This window comes from Schistocerca nitens, chromosome 5, assembly GCF_023898315.1.
Source record: "Schistocerca nitens isolate TAMUIC-IGC-003100 chromosome 5, iqSchNite1.1, whole genome shotgun sequence".
Taxonomy (NCBI): Eukaryota; Metazoa; Arthropoda; class Insecta; order Orthoptera; family Acrididae; genus Schistocerca; species Schistocerca nitens.
The window spans coordinates 221,912,436-221,932,871 of NC_064618.1; the positions used below are offsets into that span (position 1 = coordinate 221,912,436).

Consider the following 20,436-nt stretch of genomic DNA (forward strand, 5'->3'; position numbering starts at 1 on the left):
GTGGCTAATTAGAAAATTAATTAATTAAGGAAATGAATTAAACTGAAAATGTCCAAATGAAAGACATGAAGACATTGCGGATAGTACAAATACAAAAGAAACATGCTCCTGTAGCAATGAAATGAAATTCGTGTTGGGGGGGGGGGGGGGCGACACCTGCTCACGACCCGACGTTCGATAGAGCAAGAGAGCCATCTATCGACTCGTTCTCCAGACGTTGGTGAAAGACTGGGTCGTCTTCTCGAAATTAACTAAGGGTCCGTAAGTGTGATCGATGTCTATCTCGGCTTCTTCGTCTATCTCACCCGTCACACCCCATCTGGCCGGCGGGTCGGTAAATGTAAGTCGCAAGTAATTAGCGAAGTCTTGCCTATATTTCTTATGCTGTTGCAGCTTCGTGTGTCCATCCAGGAGAAAATGCCAAAAATCCGTTTTGTCCTTTTCCGATTCGTTATAGACGTAGCCCACCACAATTCCTACCCTGGCGGGTATCGGCACACGGCCCAATGCGGGCAATATAACAGATGTTCGTCAGACAGTTTGACACCTAATCATGACTTATTTTGTTTCATAAAAGAAAAAAAGCGTTTCACGCACAAATGTTGATATAAATATTGTATCACGTGTGCAATCCCATTATGGAGACGTGGAAACTCTTCCGAGGAAAACAACGTACAACTCCTAAACAGTTTTAACGTAAACGAATTTGTTTATTAAACGGGAATTACAATACAGATCGATCAGTTCCTCTATACACATGCAGAGAGGTTCTTTTAACTGTCACGGCAAACGGTGTCGAAAACAGTTCAAAAAACAAATGTAAAACAGATAATTTCCTCAAATTATGGATGATTAACCTTGCAACGTCCTATTGTAGGCGGTGTGCAGTCCAGTCTGCTTAAAATTCGAAGTCTGCAATTCATTTCTGAAGTTCTAATTTTTGTTCCAGTTTTCTTTTTTTTTTTTTTTCTTCATAAATTCAACTATAAAGTATTTTAAATCGAAAACAGCATGCCTCTTGACTTAACAAACGTTCCCTGTAATAATATATAAAGTCTACATGGTGTTCGATCACTTCCAAAGTAGAGTGTTTGCAACTAAAGGGTGCCACATAGGAGAGACCTATCACTTCGTAGATCGCACGTGTGTGGGAAAATCGCAGTGATCGCTTGTTGACCTCTGGTCGCATGGAAATTCCAGGCAATCTGATGGATTGCACGCGATTCGAGTTCGCAATGTAGCTGCCTGGCTGGTTAGTAGCGTAGTGTGGCAATACGGCTGCGTCTCGTTTCTGTATATATATCAAGCCTGGTTGCGCAATTTTGTTTCCTCTCGGTTTTCCCATGTTGAATAACGATACTGCGGTAGAATTTATAGTGATCCAGGAAATAGTCTGAGAAGTGAAGTGGAACACAGTGTCGCCATTTATGTTAAAAAGTAATACAAAATAAAGTCTCCGATTGTGCAGTGATTAGCTTTTTGAAGTTTGTGCTACAGAAATGGAAATGATGGGAAATTCGTAGTAATAGTGGCGATAGAATGGGCTGCGTCTTATGATTTTGAGTTACTTATGAAATAATTAAACTCGTTATTAAAGTTTTTAACTTCTAATCAGAATGATACAAGTAGCCTACCTACTGTAAAGTTAAGAGGACATTTTAATTTAAATGTTCATGGCAAATCTAATATACAGTTATACTAAAGTCTCTTGTCATTTTATATAAATAAATTCTCCTCCTTATAATTTATAACTGGAATTACTGTAATCAGTAGTACTGCTATTAACATCTCTATAGACAAGACGATTTAATAATTAACAATTATTGTGTTGCCATAAATACAGGCAATAAAACAATAAGACTAATCAACAAAAAAGGAATTGGGGACTACTGAACGTGAACGAATTGTATTGGCACACTGGAAAGATGTACACAACCCATATGGTATCAGTGGAAAATGTAATATGTTCTGTAAAGTAACCCACATTTCTCAAAAAAAGCGTTTCAAAACAAGTTACTAACTTATAATTCACGTCTGCTTCAATTTAAGTTTTGCGAATATTTGTGGGGATATGTGAATCAACAACAACTGCTGCTAAATACTGCATTTCAATACTCATAGCAAAAACTCTCGACACAGTGGCGTTCACAACACTGAATGCAATTGCTTGGCAAATCGCTCATGTGTGGGATCTCGAAGCGAGCGACCGCTTGCAGGAGATATCGTACCTTAGTAGTGTAATAACGCTTGCTAAAAAAGTAAACTCCGCCCGTATAGGCCATGAAGAGTCAACAGTATCGACCGGCCGCCGTGTCATCCTCATCCACAGACGTCACTGGGTGCGGATATGGAGCGGCAAGTGGTCAACACACCGCTCTTCCGGCCATATATCAGTTTACGGGACCGGAGCCGCTACTTCTCAACCAAGTAGCTCTTCAATTTGCCTCACAAGGGCTGAGTGCACCCCGCGTGCCAACAGCGCTGGGCAGTCTGGATGGTCACCCATTGAGGTGCTAGCCCAGCCCGACAGCGCTTAACTTCGGTGATCTGACGAGAACCGGTGTTACCACAGCAGCAAAGCCGTTGGCAATAACGCGTGCTACTTCAGCGAATTTACTCTGCAGTAATATACACTCCTGGAAATGGAAAAAAGAACACATTGACACCGGTGTGTCAGACCCACCATACTTGCTCCGGACACTGCGAGAGGGCTGCACAAGCAATGATCACACGCACGGCACAGCGGACACACCAGGAACCGCGGTGTTGGCCGTCGAATGGCGCTAGCTGCGCAGCATTTGTGCACCGCCGCCGTCAGTGTCAGCCAGTTTTCCGTGGCATACGGAGCTCCATCGCAGTCTTTAACACTGGTAGCATGCCGCGACAGCGTGGACGTGAACCGTATGTGCAGTTGACGGACTTTGAGCGAGGGCGTATAGTGGGCATGCGGGAGGCCGGGTGGACGTACCGCCGAATTGCTCAACACGTGGGGCGTGAGGTCTCCACAGTACATCGATGTTGTCGCCAGTGGTCGGCGGAAGGTGCACGTGCCCGTCGACCTGGGACCGGACCGCAGCGACGCACGGATGCACGCCAAGACCGTAGGATCCTACGCAGTGCCGTAGGGGACCGCACCGCCACTTCCCAGCAAATTAGGGACACTGTTGCTCCTGGGGTATCAGCGAGGACCATTCGCAACCGTCTCCATGAACCTGGGCTACGGTCCCGCACACCGTTAGGCCGTCTTCCGCTCACGCCCCAACATCGTGCAGCCCGCCTCCAGTGGTGTCGCGACAGGCGTGAATGGAGGGACGAATGGAGACGTGTCGTCTTCAGTGATGAGAGTCGCTTCTGCCTTGGTGCCAATGATGGTCGTATGCGTGTTTGGCGCCGTACAGGTGAGCGCCACAATCAGGACTGCATACGACCGAGGCACACAGGGCCAACACCCGGCATCATGGTGTGGGGAGCGATCTCCTACACTGGCCGTACACCACTGGTGATCGTCGAGGGGACACTGAATAGTGCACGGTACATCCAAACCGTCATCGAACCCATCGTTCTACCATTCCTAGACCGGCAAGGGAACTTGCTGTTCCAACAGGACAATGCACGTCCGCATGTATCCCGTGCCACCCAACGTGCTCTAGAAGGTGTAAGTCAACTACCCTGGCCAGGAAGATCTCCGGATCTGTCCCCCATTGAGCATGTTTGGGACTGTTTGAAGCGTCGTCTCACGCGGTCTGCACGTCCAGCACGAACGCTGGTCCAACTGAGGCGCCAGGTGGAAATGGCATGGCAAGCCGTTCCACAGGACTACATCCAGCATCTCTACGATCGTCTCCATGGGAGAATAGCAGCCTGCATTGCTGCGAAAGGTGGATATACACTGTACTAGTGCCGACATTGTGCATGCTCTGTTGCCTGTGTCTATGTGCCTGTGGTTCTGTCAGTGTGATCATGTGATGTATCTGACCCCAGGAATGTGTCAATAAAGTTTCCCCTTCCTGGGACAATGAATTCACGGTGTTCTTATTTCAATTTCCAGGAGTGTATAAAGTCTCCATACTCTTTGTTCAGTTCCAGCGAAAACAGTTGCAGCTGACAGTGTAATAACACGTGCGACTTCGGAGGATTTACTCTTCGTACCAGCAATTCCATAACGTACTCCATGGTTGCAAATTTAGCACGAAGTGCTTCTTGGTGCACAGAAGAAAGAATTCTGTACAAACGGTCTGTCGATAGTGCCGTTTTTTGCTCTCTCGTCATCGATCAAACCTTAAATTCTTCCTGCATGGTATTGCAATGTCGTTCCACAGCAAAATTACGATATCAGTCGATATGTAACCGCATAACAAATCGTGAGAATTCTCATCCTTCTGAATAATAATTAATTGAAAACCTCAGCTGCCGACAGGTGTTGTTGATATACCTCGATGGGGGCAGCTGAAAATGTGTGCCCCGACCGGGACTCGAACCCGTGACCTCCTGCTTACATGGCAGACGCTCTATCCACTTTTTTTCGGTATTGTTCGTTGCGTTTGGTCTGGGCGGACGTCACAAGACATCCGTTCAAGGTGATCGTTGATTCCTTTACTCAGTTTTTTTTAATTATTATTACAGAGGGCGAGCAGCCCTCTGAACGAACACGCTGAGCTACCGTGCCGGCATCCATCTGAACCACGAGGACACAGATGAATAGCGCGACTGCAGGGACTTATCCCTTGATCCCTTGCACGACTCCCATGAGACCCACATTCCCAACTGTCCACAGTCTACATACGTAATGTTCCTAATACATATTTGCCCATTCACTCATTACTGGCGCCCACTAAGGTGACGATTCCCGTAAGAGTTCAGGCAAACTGAGCGCATTCGCACAGACGAAGGTCAATGGCCGGCTAGCCATTTAATTATACATGAAGATAGTATCTGTTCTCGAAAGAACAGATACCATGGTATCTGTTCTTTCGAGAACAGTTACTATCTTCTTATAACTCATACTTCTCCCCTGTCATGCCCATTCATGTTAAATGGCTGTGGAGATAGATCACTTGATTCCTTCTTTTTGTGCAAACAGCCACCGCATTGTCATGTTGTATCGGACGAAAATACATTCGTCGGTACAGTGGTGGGTTCTTTACTTTGCTCTGGGAGGCCACGGAGAGGATACTGTAACATAAACAATACTAATTCATTACAAAATGTTCAAATGTGTGTGAATTCCTAAGGGACCAAACTGCTGACGTCATCGGTCCCTAGGCTTACACACTACTTAAACTAACTTATGCTATGAACAACACACACACCCGTGCTCGAGGGAGGACTAGAACCTCCGGCGAGAGGGGCCGCGCAATCAGTGACATGACGCCTCTAACCGCGCGGCTAGCAGGTCATTACATTATAATACAGATAAGAAGTATTACTTAACTTTGTACAAACCATCTACCGAGTGAGGTGGCGCAGTGACTAGAACACTGGACTCGCATTCAGGAGGACTGCGGTTCAAACCCACGTCCTCCCAACACTGATTTGGGTTTTCCATGATTTCCGTAAATCGCTTCAGGTAAATGCTGGGATGGTTCCTGTGAAAGGGCACGGCTGACTTCCTTCCCCGCCCTTCGCTAATCCGATGGGGCCGATTACCTTGCTGTTTGGTCCCCTCCTCCCAATCAACCAACCAACAACCCATTTCCACAGGAATGGGTATTTACAGCTGTCTCCGATCATTGATGTAGCACCTGACACAGACAAAATAGAAGTCTCTCAATCAGAATAAATTTAATGATAACTTTCATGTTGGGTTCTGCCTAATACACTAATCACATAGCTAGAAGAGGATGTTGTCATCGTACTCGACCACCACGGACTGAGATGAGTGGTACTGTGGGCGGCCGCAGGTAGCGGAGTGGTTGTGGCGGCTTTGCGGAAAACTTCTGGGCGTGGCTACGCCGGCGTCGCTTGCAGCGACTACCTGGCACTTAGTTATTTGGGCGAAACCACGCTGTGAACTTAATTCATACCACAAACAAATAGCGAAGGGTAAACAACAATGGCACCATGATTCTGCTGAGCTGATGAATGTCGTGCCGATCGAAAAATGCCCCACCGCACTGCTAAACGACATATTGCGCTTGTAATGGTTCTTTACTTACGTGACCATTACGACACTTCAACCCCAGTTTTCGATACCAGTAATATCGTACTACTTTTCTGCGAAGTAAAAGAGATATTTTTGTGACAATATTCACATTTGGTTTTATTAATGTATAGGTACTCCGATGTATCGATATATTACAGTGATATGGTTCTTGTTGTAAAAGAACAGTGGTGTTTGGTTAAAGTGGAAATTAAATATATGAAGATTGATACAAACTGTTTTCTTGATGATGTGACAATTAAGAAGAAGTATATGTGAATTTACAGGAAGTTTAATAAAAATGTGGATCGTGAACACCAAGTCAAAAATTATTTCTACCATACCATTGTTCTGAACTGGGATTGTTTGATCATTAAGAATTTCCTGAAAAACGCATTTGTGAGGTCTAAATACAGATCTGGACTTTCTAGCAGTCAAAGTGGAATCAGCCTAGAATCAACAAGATGAGCCATAACAACTTCGACGAAATCTACGTGGGAATCAAGATAAGTGCCAAAATTAATGACTTTTTTACAGAGACTTCATTATTTCCATTCTGACGATACCATCCACGGTCAATAACATTGTTGTTGCCCAATAAAGCTAACATATGCTGCGTGAGCAACATTATTAATCTGATTTCTAACCGTCTTTGCAAGTGGTGGAATTGTTAGACGCTGTACCGCGTACTCCCGAGATGAACCGAACAATACCGCGACAGGCCGAGCCTCGGACTGCACGCGGGCAGCACATAACGCTTGCCTGTAGTTTTGCAAGCCCTGTTCGACCCTGGTGTAAGGTGTCGGAAACGTTCCTAGTATCAGGGCGTCCTTGATTAGTATGGAGACTGAAGAAGATTAGAGACGGTGGTGGGGGGGGGGGGGGTGGGGGGAGGGTGGAGGGGAAGCAGGTCACAACACAAAAAGAACAACCAATAGCATATTTATGCATTCAGAAGTTATAGGTTCACATTAATCAGTCGAGGGGAGCCTTCGCAAAAATTAAGCAATACTGTGATTCTTCAGGCTTTCCCGGCGGATATGTTGTAAATAGTTTTCACGGGTTTGCCGCAAAGCAAAGTGCGAAGAAACTACACAACTCGAGGCAAGTTTACATAAAATACACACAACTTACTTAAAATACGAATAAGGCTGTCAGCTTCTGGCTGTAGTGTGAGATTCTGGGCGAATGAAGTGGCGTGCATCCGTGAACATCGCTCCAGAGATCTGTCCAGCTTGAAATCTTAATAAATGTAAACTGGCAAGTGCCTAAAGCAAACAGCGTCTGTGACGCAGATGGAGTTGCATCCGTGGGTCAGCATCGAAGCTGAATCTGAATGTGTGGGGGCGGTGGTGGTCTGACCTTTTATGACCATAGGGGCCCGATCTAGTGAGCTTCTGATCCCCCCCCTCCCCCCCCCCCCCCCAAAAAAAAATGGGACTGTTGCCAGATTATATGGATGGCAAGGGATCGAAGCCCATGTGTCGTCTCCGACAGATGTTCCACGCTCCCTTCTGTCCCAACCGCCAGAAAAGCGGTCCTCACTGAGTTCCTTGCTCCTAGGCCTCCACGTGGAGCAAGAAGGAATCGATTACAGCAAGAAGACTTTTTAGCGTGTTCCGCCATTCTGAGTAAACCAATACCTTGTCGCCAAGTTACTGCAGCCAACAGCCGTTTCCAGATTTCAGTTCCTCAGTAGGCCTACTTCAGGAATAATTAGGATGTCTCTTTTCTCTTGCACCTGAAAATTAAAGAAGCTTTAAATATAATTGATATTAAAATATATCAGCATTAGTGCGAGTAGAACTATCACACTTAGGATTCTGTACGAAGTCAGTTATACAGGGTGGTCCAGTGATCGTGAACCAGTCAAATATCTCACGAAATAAGCGTCAAACGAAAAAACTGCAAAGAACGAAACTTGTCTAGCTTGAAGGGGGAAACCAGATGGCGCTATGGTTGGCCCGCTAGATGGCGCTGCCCTATGTCAAACGGATATCAACTGCGTTTTTTTTTAATAGGAGCCCCCATTTTTATTACATATTCGTGTAATACGTAAAGAAATGTGAATGTTTTAGTTGGACCACTTTTTTCGCTTTGTGTTAGATGGCGCTGTAATGGTCACAAACATATGGCTCACAATGTTAGACGAAAACAGTTGGTAACAGGTAGATTTTTTTTATTAAAATACAGAACTTAGGTACGTTTGAACAATTTATTTCGGTTGTTCCAATGCGATACATGTACCTTTGTGAACCTATCATTTCTGAGAACGCATGCTGTTACAGCGTGATTACCTGTAAAAACCACATTCATGCATTAAATGCTCAAAATGATGTCCGTCAACCTCAATGCATTTGGCAATACGTGTAACGACATTCCTCTCAACAGCGAGTAGTTTGCCTTCCGTAATGTTCGCACATGCATTGACAATTGAGCTGACGCATGTTGTCAGACGTTGTCGGTGGATCACGACAGCAAATATCCTTCAACTTTACCCACAGAAAGAAATCCGGGGACGTCAGATCCGATGAACGTGCGGGCCATGGTATAGTGCTTCGACGACCAATCCACCTGTCATGAAATATGCTATTCAATACCGCTTCAACCGCACGCGAGCTACGTGCCGAACATCCATCATGTTGGAAGTGCATCGCCATTCTGTCACGCAGTGAAACATCTTGTAGTGACATCGGTAGAACATTACGTAGGAAATCAGCATACATTGCACCATTTAGATTGCCATCGATAAAATGGGGGCCAATTATCCTTCCTCCAATAATACCGCACCATACATTAACCCGCCAAGGTCGCTGATGTTCCACTTGTCGCAGCCATCGTGGATTTTCCGTTGCCCAATAGTGCATAGTATGCCGGTTTAGGTTACCGCTATTGGAGAATGACGCTTCGTCGCTAAATAGAACGCGTGCAAAAAATCTGTCATCGTCCCGTAATTTCTCTTGTGTCCAGTGGCAGAACTGTACACGACGTTCAAAGTCGTCGCCATGCAATTCTTGGTGCATAGAAATATGGTTTGGGTGCAGTCGACGTTGATGCAGCATTCCCAACACCGACGTTTTTGAGATTCCCGATTGTCGCGCAATTTTTCTGCTACTGGTGTGCGGATTAGCCGCGACAGCAGCTAAAACACCTACTTGGGCCTCATCATTTGTTGCAGGTCGTGGTTGACGTTTCACATGTGGCTGAACACTTCCTGTTTCCTTAAATAACGCAACTATCCGGCGAACGTTCGGTACACTTGGATGATGTCGTCCAGGATACCGAGCAGCATACATAGCACACGCCCGTTGGGCATTTTTATCACAATAGCCTTACAGCAACACGATATCGACCTTTTCCGCAATTGGTAAACGGTCCATTTTAACGGGTGATGTATCACGAAGCAAATACCTTCCGCACCGGGGTAATGTTACGTGATACCACGTATTTATACGTTTGTGACTATTACAGCATCATTTATCACAAAGCGAAAAAAGAGGTCCGACTAAAACATTCATATTTCTTTACGTACTACACGAATATTTTATAAAAAATGGGGGTTCCTATTTTTTTTAAAAAAAAACGCAGTTGATATGTGTTTGACCTATGGCAGCGCCGTCTAGGGGGCCAACCATAGCGCCATCTGGTTTCTCCCTTCAAGCTAGACAAGTTTCGTTCTTTGTAGTTTTTTCGTTTGACGCTTATTTCGTGAGATATTTGTCGCGGCCACGATCAATGGACCTCCCTGTATATGTAGACAGTTCATCCACGCCAGGCATCGAGGATTTCTGCCTCTTATCGACAGCGATATTGGCAAGCTAGCAAAATATCTAACATTAATAGCTTTATTGCATTGAAGCAGACGATTAAATTTCTTACACCGCCAAGGGACCATAGACTTTAGTAATATGGCTATTTCTGGTGAGGACTATGGGATCAAACTGCTGAGGTCATCGGTCCCTAGGCTTACCCACTACTTAAACTACTTAAACTAACTTACGCTAAGGACAACACACACACCCATGCCCGAGGCAGGACTCGAACCTCCGACGGGGGGAGCCGCGCGAACCGTGACAAGACCCCCCTAGACCGCACGGCTACCCTGCGCGGCAGACTTTAGTATGTGACATAAATCTGAAGTTGATACTCTACCCGTTTCCGAGAAAAAGGGGTCTTAACAGACGGACAGACAGACATACGGAAAACAAATGACAAAAAAATTATTCGTGTGATATAATAACAAATTACAAATTTTCGAATTTTTTATTCATTTTTACTGTGGAACCTTGCTTCCTGACTCTGCGGCTACGGAAATTACTGCATAATTTTTGATGAGTGAGTTGGCAGGTATCGAAATGTGTGACATTAGCGGCCGTGTCCTTTGACTGCATTGGCATACAAGATTATCTTGCTTTACTTCTCCGAGGGACCATAGACCTCAGTATGTGACATAAATTTCCGCTTGATACGTCAATCCGTTCGTCAGCAAAAGAGGTCTTCAAAGACGGACAGGTAGACAGGCGAATAACACGACAAAAATACTTTTTCCGTGTGATATATTTACAATTTAACGTTATATATTTAACATTGTACAACATTAACATTATATATCTACGACTTAACAATTGTCGATTTTTCCCTTTGCTTTTTACTGTGAGATCTTGCTACCTGCCGAATTTCATGATTCTAGGTCAACGGGAAGTACCGCATAGGTTTTGATACGTCATTCTGCGGCCGGCCGGGGTGGCCGAGCGGTTATAGGCGCTTCAGTCTAGAACCGCGCGACCGCTACGGTCGCAGGTTCGAATCCTGCCTCGGGCATGGATGTGTGTGATGTCCTTAGGTTAGTTAGGTTTAAGTAGTTGTAAGTTCTAGGGGACTGATGACCTCAGAAGTTAAGTCCCATAGTGCTCAGAGCCATGTGAACCATTTGATTCTGCGAGTATCAAAATATGTAATGTAACTGGCTGTGTATCTTGACTGCGTTGACTTGGAAGCTCAAAGTTTTTATACCGACAACGAACCTGATACGACTAACCGTTCCTGAAAAAAAAAAAAGAGTTCATAAAATTCGGACAAACACGGACAGACAGGCAGACGGACAACAAAGTTACCCCATAAGGGTTCTGTTTTTACCGATTGAGTTACGGAACCCAAAAATGAGTACAATAGTGGGATTATTCTTATCAAAGGCCCTGAAGCCGTAATGTTACTTCTTAATTCTTGATTATTACTATCTACTTTCTTTTTCTCTGTGCTAGGGCCTTACAACATGTATGACAGATCCGTAGAATGACTCTGACAATGTAAGATGAAATAAGATGTTCAGAATGTTGACAATAAGAACGGAGCAGAGATACTGACCAGCTGTCTACAGTATCTTCAAAAACCCAAAAGATAGTAATGAAAGTAGAGAAAGTTTGTGTTAAAAACGATGTAGTATGTAACGACAGTACGAGGTGGAGCGTTGAACTACACTCCTGGAAATGGAAAAAAGAACACATTGACACCGGTGTGTCAGACCCACTATACTTGCTCCGGACACTGCGAGAGGGCTGTACAAGCAATGATCACACGCACGGCACAGCGGACACACCAGGAACCGCGGTGTTGGCCGTCGAATGGCGCTAGCTGCGCAGCATTTGTGCACCACCGCCATCAGTGTCAGCCAGTTTGCCGTGGCATACGGAGCTCCATCGCAGTCTTTAACACTGGTAGCATGCCGCGACAGCGTGGACGTGAACCGTATGTGCAGTTGACGGACTTTGAGCGAGGGCGTATAGTGGGCATGCGGGAGGCCGGGTGGACGTACCGCCGAATTGCTCAACACGTGGGGCGTGAGGTCTCCACAGTACATCGATGTTGTCGCCAGTGGTCGGCGGAAGGTGCACGTGCCCGTCGACCTGGGACCGGACCGCAGCGACGCACGGATGCACGCCAAGACCGTAGGATCCTACGCAGTGCCGTAGGGGACCGCACCGCCACTTCCCAGCACATTAGGGACACTGTTGCTCCTGGGGTATCGGCGAGGACCATTCGCAACCGTCTCCATGAAGCTGGGCTACGGTCCCGCACACCGTTAGGCCGTCTTCCACTCACGCCCCAACATCGTGCAGCCCGCCTCCAGTGGTGTCGCGACAGGCGTGAATGGAGGGACGAATGGAGACGTGTCGTCTTCAGCGATGAGAGTCGCTTCTACCTTGGTGCCAATGATGGTCGTATGCGTGTTTGGCGCCGTGCAGGTGAGCGCCACAATCAGGACTGCATACGACCGAGGCACACAGGGCCAACACCCGGCATCATGGTGTGGGGAGCGATCTCCTACACTGGCCGTACACCACTGGTGATCGTCGAGGGGACACTGAATAGTGCACGGTACATCCAAACCGTCATCGAACCCATCGTTCTACCATTCCTAGACCGGCAAGGGAACTTGCTGTTCCAACAGGACAATGCACGTCCGCATGTATCCCGTGCCACCCAACGTGCTCTAGAAGGTGTAAGTCAACTACCCTGGCCAGCAAGATCTCCGGATCTGTCCCCCATTGAGCATGTTTGGGACTGGATGAAGCGTCGTCTCACGCGGTCTGCACGTCCAGCACGAACGCTGGTCCAACTGAGGCGCCAGGTGGAAATGGCATGGCAAGCCGTTCCACAGGACTACATCCAGCATCTCTACGATCGTTTCCATGGGAGAATAGCAGCCTGCATTGCTGCGAAAGGTGGATATACACTGTACTAGTGGCGACATTGTGCATGTTCTGTTGCCTGTGTCTATGTGCCTGTGGTTCTGTCAGTGTGATCATGTGATGTATCTGACCCCAGGAATGTGTCAATAAAGTTTCCCCTTCCTGGGACAATGAATTCACGGTGTTCTTATTTCAATTTCCAGGAGTGTATGTTCAGTAGCTGAATCTTCTTAGCAGTTTAAAACTCTGTGCCGGACCAGGACTCGAATTCTGGCCCTTTCCATTTCGCGGGCAAGTACTTTACCGAGCATGCAGTGTTGTGAGGGTGCGTACCGACTAGTGGCTGGGTAGGTCAGTTCATAGAGCATTTACTCGTGATAGTACGAGGGCAGTTCAATAAGTAATGCAACACATTTTTTTTCTGAAACAGGGGTTTTTTTATTCAGCATTGAAATACACCAGGTTATTCCCCAATCTTTTAGCTACACAACACTATTTTTCAACATAATCTCCATGCAATGCTACGGCCTTACGCCACCTTGAAAGGATGGCCTGTATGCCTGCACGGTACCATTCCACTGGTCGATGTCGGAACCAACGTCGTACTGCATCAATAACTTCTTCATAATCCGCGTAGTGCCTCCCACGCATTGCGTCCTTCATTGGGCCAAACATATGGAAATCCGACGGTGCGAGATCGGGGCTGTAGGGTGCATGAGGAAGAACAGTCCACTGAAGATTTGTGAGCTCCTCTCGGGTGCGAAGACTTGTCTGAGGTTTTGCGTTGTCATGAAGAAGGAGAAGTTCGTTCAGATTTTTGTGCCTACGAACACGCTGAAGTTGTTTCTTCAATTTCTGAAGAGTAGCACAATACACTTCAGAGTTGATCGTTTGACCATGGGGAAGGACATCGAACAGAATAACCCCTTCAGCGTCCCAGAAGACTGTAACCATGACTTCACCGGCTGAGGATATGGCTTTAAACTTTTTCTTGGTGGGGGAGTGGGTGTGGCGCCACTCCATTGATTGCCGTTTTGTTTCAGGTTCGAAGTGATGAACCCATGTTTCATCGCCTGTAACAATCTTTGACAAGAAATTGTCACCCTCAGCCACATGAAGAGCAAGCAATTTCGCACAGATGGTTCTCCTTTGCTCTTTATGGTGTTCGGTTAGACAACGAGGGACCCAGCGGGAACAAATCTTTGAATATCCCAACTGGTGAACAATTGTGACAGCACTACCAACAGAGATGTCAAGTTGAGCACTGAGTTGTTTGATGGTGATCCGTCGATCATCTCGAACGAGTGTATTCGCACGCTCCGCCATTGCAGGAGTCACAGCTGTGCACGGCCGGCCCGCACGCGGGAGATCAGACAGTCTTGCTTGACCTTGCGGCGATGATGACACACGCTTTGCCCAACGACTCACCGTGCTTTTGTCCACTGCCAGATCACCGTAGACATTCTGCAAGCGCCTATGAATATCTGAGATGCCCTTGTTTTCCGCCAAAAGAAAGTCGATCACTGCCCGTTGTTTGCAACGCACATCCGTTACAGACGCCATTTTAACAGCTCCGTACAGCGCTGCCACCTGTCGGAAGTCAATGAAACTATACGAGACGAAGCGGGAATGTTTGAAAATATTCCACAAGAAATTTCCGGTTTTTTCAACCAAAATTGGCCGAGAAAAAAAATGTGTTGCATTACTTATTGAACTGCCCTCGTAGACATCCCGAGTTAGAGTCTCGAACCGTCCCACAGTTTTAATCCTCCAGGAAGTTTCATATCAGCGCACACTCCGCTGAAGAGTGAAAATTTCATTCTATGTTCAGAATTTTAGTGAAGGTGGAGGCTAGATGTAGTGCAGAAAGGAAGATTTGAGGTCGTGTGATAAGGGACGTATCCCTCATATCTGGTGCCGTAAATAGAGAAAATTATTTATCTCGATTCTGATTGTAGAAAATATGAGCAATATCCGCTCTATGTGACTCACATACGCCAGACTGCAGTGGCGCTACGCCTCACAATGAGTGTCGTGAAATTGGAACCGTTCGGGCGGACGTCTACATACTGCTTTGATCAGTGGTTATCGGAAGTGGACGAATGGTCTTACAACATCTGGTAAGTTCGAATTCCCATGAAAGTGGATTTAGAATGTTTACTGGCTTTTTAATGCAAATGGGCGCAGATACAGTGACTGGCAATATCCGAGTGTCTAACAGTACGGCAGTCTATACTGACTGAAGACAGTGTGGTCGATCATGAACATGATGTATGTATCAACGAGGTATGTCGTTATTTACGAGCACAACGAGCACGAGAACGTTTTCACTTCATCACGGAACAATGGAAACGGATTATCTGGTGTTAATAAGACTCCTTTACATCACGCACCTGGTTGAGACACGCACAGTGGTACATTCGGAGGACGTTGACATAACGTATAGCCCTGTTTGTATTTTCATATTCGCTTTGTATAATACGATTCGCTTCAGCTGTCAACGAGATTTTCTATCTATGGGAATGTGGTGGCTGCAGACCGCCACTTTACAACCTTACAAGACCAGTATGAAACAACATTCCTCCTCTTTATATTTGTGAGCGTTAAAGGTTCTTATATTTTGCTTCCTGGTAAATACGACCGACGAGGACAGGAAACTCATATTTGCCTGAAGAACTTTCATTAGAATGAAAATCTGGAATCTCAGAACGTATCTCTTCGATAATAGACTCACTATTCATTGTTACAGTGAAACTTCACGTGATTGAGTTCACTCCATCAATGAAAACTTCCTGGAAATATACGAACTGAACCCACGTCCTCCGCATCGCAGACTTAGAGACTATTCAGCAATGAAGACGAATATTACATTACTCGTTCGTGACAAAAAATTCTGTAACGTCATAATTTTCTGAAGACGTTTGATGTCCAGTTAAAAATGACCTCTGTTACATATCCTGTTGTTATTATGAAAGGATTAAAAGTGTTTCAAGCGTTTTTCTAAGCAAATTGCGCATTTCAGAAGGAGGGACCCTATTTCTAGCCATTGACAGCATTTTATTCGCTTAAAAAATGGTACGTACTGGATATCTTTCCTAACAATAGTAAGAGACTTTTATTTTGGTGTTCCACAAGATGTTTCTATTGTTAGTTTCCACAAACTGTAGTAGTCGGCAGGTCAAACAGAGGTCTCTGCTCAGGTTTTCCATGCAATGTCCAGTGTAAATAGAGAACTTCGTTTTCATTCATCATTACCGTAAAACGTCTTGTTTGTGGTGTATTTTTATGTCAATTGCTGACAGGGAGCGAACTAAATGGAAAATTATTTGCTAATAGTAATACCACAAGGGGCTTAAGGTATTTTTGATCGACAATCCCTTTCTGGGGGGGTCTGGTCTCCAGATGTCAGCCTTCTGATTTGACGCCACTTTGGCGATTTGCGCATCGATCATTGAGGTCAAAACACACCCAGTCCCGAGTGGAGAAAGTCCCCGACCCAGCAGGGACTCGAACTCGGGGCCCCCGAATCAAGAGTCAACAACGCTAGCTAAAAGACCACGGGTTACATAACAAGAAGATTAGGCTATACCGACTGCACTGCCTTCATATCAGTCATGTTCACTGGCTGCTGGAATAGCGATTATTCTTCACCAACAAATACCTTTCAAATTAATATTATGCCATGATGGTACAATGCCGTTCTTACAATCTGACGCTTGATATTTCACCGTAAGCACCAAGTCAGATAATTTTGGACGGACTCAATCTATTCTTTGCAAAACATTAAAATAAAATAAAATAAATCTTCGGAATGGTACAAAAAAGATACCTTTGGACTCGTAGAGGGGTAAGCCTCGGTTTATGTTTGAACGTATTACAGTTTCCCTGCGTCTTTTGCCACTGTCACAAGAATTAAACTGGGAAACAGAGCTGCAAACTTTAAGTCAGTACGCATGCGACAGCATGCGCCGCACAAAATGTCCCAAAACGCCACGCATAAATTGGGATTTTCTCGGGCCTTGGACCTCTGATGCTATTCGCGATAGAAATGTAGCGTCAAGAGTATTGGATAGCTCTTCGTTAGGGACCATTCGTATATCCCATAGAAGGATCATCTTACTGTAACTGTCGTACAGAGGAGGGTCAAAGTCTGGACATTACATACTTCTTCCGTCGTAAGCAAATGGAGCAAATCGGTTGGTGCTTTTTGGATTAGATGTAGTGTACTGTGCGCCTTAAGGGGTTTATTGAGGCGCCGTTTAGTACATGGGCGGTTCCTGAGAAAACCCGGAAAGCTCGTTTTTGGGAACCAAAACCGAGGCGCGGATTTCAAGACGGCTGTGAACGGCAAATGGGTGAATTATTACGATATATTCTTAAGATCCCGTTCTCGAACAAACCTGAAAATTTTCGTGGTGTCTTTATCCATTTCCGAGACACAGAGATTCGAAGTTACCCTCCTTGTACACATAGAGAACGCACGTAAAATCCGTTGTGTGGCGAAATCGTTGTCTATAAAGTGATGTAGCAGGAGAAATACGATGTAAAGAAAGGTTATGAGAACACCATGTTGTTGTAGTGCTGAAACAGTTGAAATATTTTTGGGCACATAAAATCCGGTCTGAGGTGTGAAATTACGTAGTTTTGCTTTTTTTTTCAGTGTCACTCACATAAGGTAAATATTAAAATCTTATTGACCCGTAAAGTTCTTTTCATATGAGTGAATTGCCCTGTTGTAGCAGGGAAAAGAAGGGAACCAGAGTAAAAATGCTCGCATCGCAGCACAAAAAGACTATGGCTGAAAAGTCTACCTCCCTCAGCACCTTTAAAAATTTCTCCAAAAACGTCGGCATAAGAACATATTCGCTCTTCTTCATGCTGAGAGGGAAGGAGACAGTGGGCTGTGGGAAAGAGAGGGAAAAGTAAGCAGGCGTGGAAAAAAGAAGTAAAGAAATCATGCAGCCTTACCTCCCCTCCTCTGCGACACGAACACCTGCTGCTTGAGAGAAGTCTCCTGTACCACCTGCTTCACGTTGACCTCGCCCAAGATGTACGTCACGTTCCCCACGTGCACGGCCTCCGAGTCGGTCACGGTGAGACTCTCGAACTTCTGGGTCGTCTCTCGGTGCAGCAGGGAGGACAACGATTGTATCACTTCGTCTGCTGGCTGCTCCTCACCGTCAGTGACGTGGCCGTCATATCTGTCTCCAGCCAGCGGCCACTCGAGATTTTCTTCGCCATCTTCGCTACTGCTGTCACTCTCGGAATATTCCGCGACACTGCAGCTCTCGACTGCCTCGTACCGCTGTTCCAGGCTCTCCTCGCATTCGACAGTACACGTCACGCCAGCAGTGTCGAATCCGAACGCGAGCTTCCTAGAAACGTCGGCCAGGTCACCGGAGTTGTAGGACGAGAAGCAGCTGTCCAGGGAGTCCTTCCTGGCGACCGGCTCCAGATCGTACTCGCAGATCCCGGAAGAACTGTCGTAGCCCTCAGAGGGCCTGCGTTCGCCGGCCGCGGATTCCGCGAGCTTCCGCAGGTCGGCCAGCAGCCCCTGCTGGTCGGGGTGGCGCAGCACGAGGCATTGGTCGCTCAGGGTGACGTCACCGGTGACGGCCTTGCAGGGTGCCGGCAGCTCGTCCACCAGTCGCGGCACCTCGTCGGTCGCCATGGCAACCGTGCTGGTCTGTGTGCGACGCAGCACTGAGTCACCGTCTCGCGGCTACGCGGCGCGCTGCTCGCAGCTCAAGCGATAAGCGACGAGGCCGCCCCTCCGCGTCCTTCACTGCTCCCACTTCTTCCTCCGCCTCTTCCCCAAAGCTCTGTGCGCCCTGTCACTCATACACGACGCGCATGAGAGCAGCGGTGGCATTTCTAACCCAACGTCACTTGTCTCTCTTTTTCAAACATTTGAAACACGTACTTTTGAAATGTGATTGCAATTACGTAACTGACGAAGGGACCTTCTGGGAGGTGCATCGAGTTATGAGCTCCCACTTCGCCTGCTTATACTGTGGGTAGGCACCTATCACACCCTAAAATTGTAGGTGCCAATGCGGCCTCGCTTTTGAAATATTTCCTGTTAAAGTTTGGGCAGCTCTTTATATACAGGAAAGTTTCACTATTTTGGCAAGTGAGCGAGTAGCCGAGTGGCGCCGGCACGGTAGCTCAGCGTGCTCGGTCAGAGGGTTAGCTGCCCTTTGTAATAAAAAAAACCTGAGTTAATCGATCAACAACGAACTTAAACGGATGTCTTACGACGTCCGCCCCGAGCAGATGAAACGAACAATAGCGAACAAAATGAGATTATTAAAAAAAAAAAAAAGTGGCAAGCGAGTGAGACCCCCATCCGGGCGACCCTGGTTCGAGATCCGTCTATGCTACTTTTGTTTTCTTTTTGTTTTTTCAAATGGTTCTTTTAATTTATAATTAATCATAAAAATTCTGGAAGGAATTGATTAAAAATAATTACAAGCCTCTATAAATCAAAATTAAAAATTGAATGTCACATTTCAATATTTTGGGTTTATTTTTATTTTAACATGAAATTAACCGCAATTAAAACGTTCGCATACATAAATTTGCCTATTTACCTTATAATTGAGAGAAGTTGTTCAAACATTTCTTCGAAAATAGTCATAAACCCGTCATACAGGGTCCTAAAAAATTTTATACCTGTCACATCGTTGACGCGTCGTCGCGCCTAAGCCCTGTTTATGTTCGGTGACCGTTGGCGTTCCCCTATTTGTACCTGCCGTTCCACGAATAAAGGAACTCTACTGTGTGTACATGAGTGGCGACAGTTATAACTGCCGAATAAACGTTCCTTGTCAGTTGAAAGCTTGGCTTTGAAGTGTGCAGACGTGTATCCTTTAAAATGGAGCAAAGTGCAAGTTGTTCACGAGTTGTCAGTGCAATTTCGACAATATTGAACATTTGGTGGAAGACAACGGAGGTCTTTTGTGGGTTGCACGTAACAATGAAGAACAGCAGGAGTTAACAAATTTTGACAAAATTTGACATTCAATGTGTAATTTTGATTTATAGAGGCTTGTAATTCTTTTTAATCTATTCCTTGCGGAATTTTGATGATTAATTATAAATTAAAAGAGGCATTTGATAAAAAAGGAAACAAATAGTAGTGTATACAGGTCTCGAACCAGAGTCGCCTGGACGGGAGTCTCGCTCCCTTGTCACTCGGCTACTCGCTCACTTGCCACAATAGTGAAACTTTTCTGTATATAAAGTATTGCCCAAACTTTAACAGGCAATGTTTCATTGGCCGCATTGGCACCTACAATTTTAAGGTGTGATAGGTGCCTAGCCAGGTGAAGTGGGAGCTCATAACGCGATGCACCTCCCAGAAGGTCCCCCCGTGAGAGTAGTCTAAAATACAACTGTTAGAATGGGAATGGCACGTGAAAGTGAATTTGATCTCGTCGCTAATGCCCTGTACTGAACTTTTATGACTCAGAGAATGTAAATTAAATTTAGCTGCGAGAATGTAAACCGTCAATAACTTTAAACTAAACCAAAACTGCATGCACTTACGTAACACAAAAACTGAATCTGAAGCAACACTATTGATTTGAAACTGGCATTAGTAAA

The 20,436-nt window shown here is 45.7% G+C and overlaps 1 protein-coding gene and 1 pseudogene across 2 annotated transcripts in view; both read right to left on the bottom strand.

Annotated features, from left to right (window-relative positions):
- LOC126259976 (uncharacterized) overlaps positions 1-18,517 on the bottom strand; it is a 177,711-nt gene extending 159,194 nt beyond the window's left edge. For both annotated transcript variants that reach the window (XM_049957102.1, XM_049957101.1), the window contains exon 1: positions 17,797-18,517. In XM_049957102.1, the coding sequence (XP_049813059.1) occupies positions 17,797-18,499 (703 nt within the window). In that variant the 5' untranslated portion in view covers positions 18,500-18,517. The remainder of the gene's footprint in view (positions 1-17,796) is intronic.
- On the bottom strand, positions 2,471-2,588 carry LOC126261445 (5S ribosomal RNA; annotated as a pseudogene).
- Positions 18,518-20,436: the final 1,919 nt, after the last annotated feature.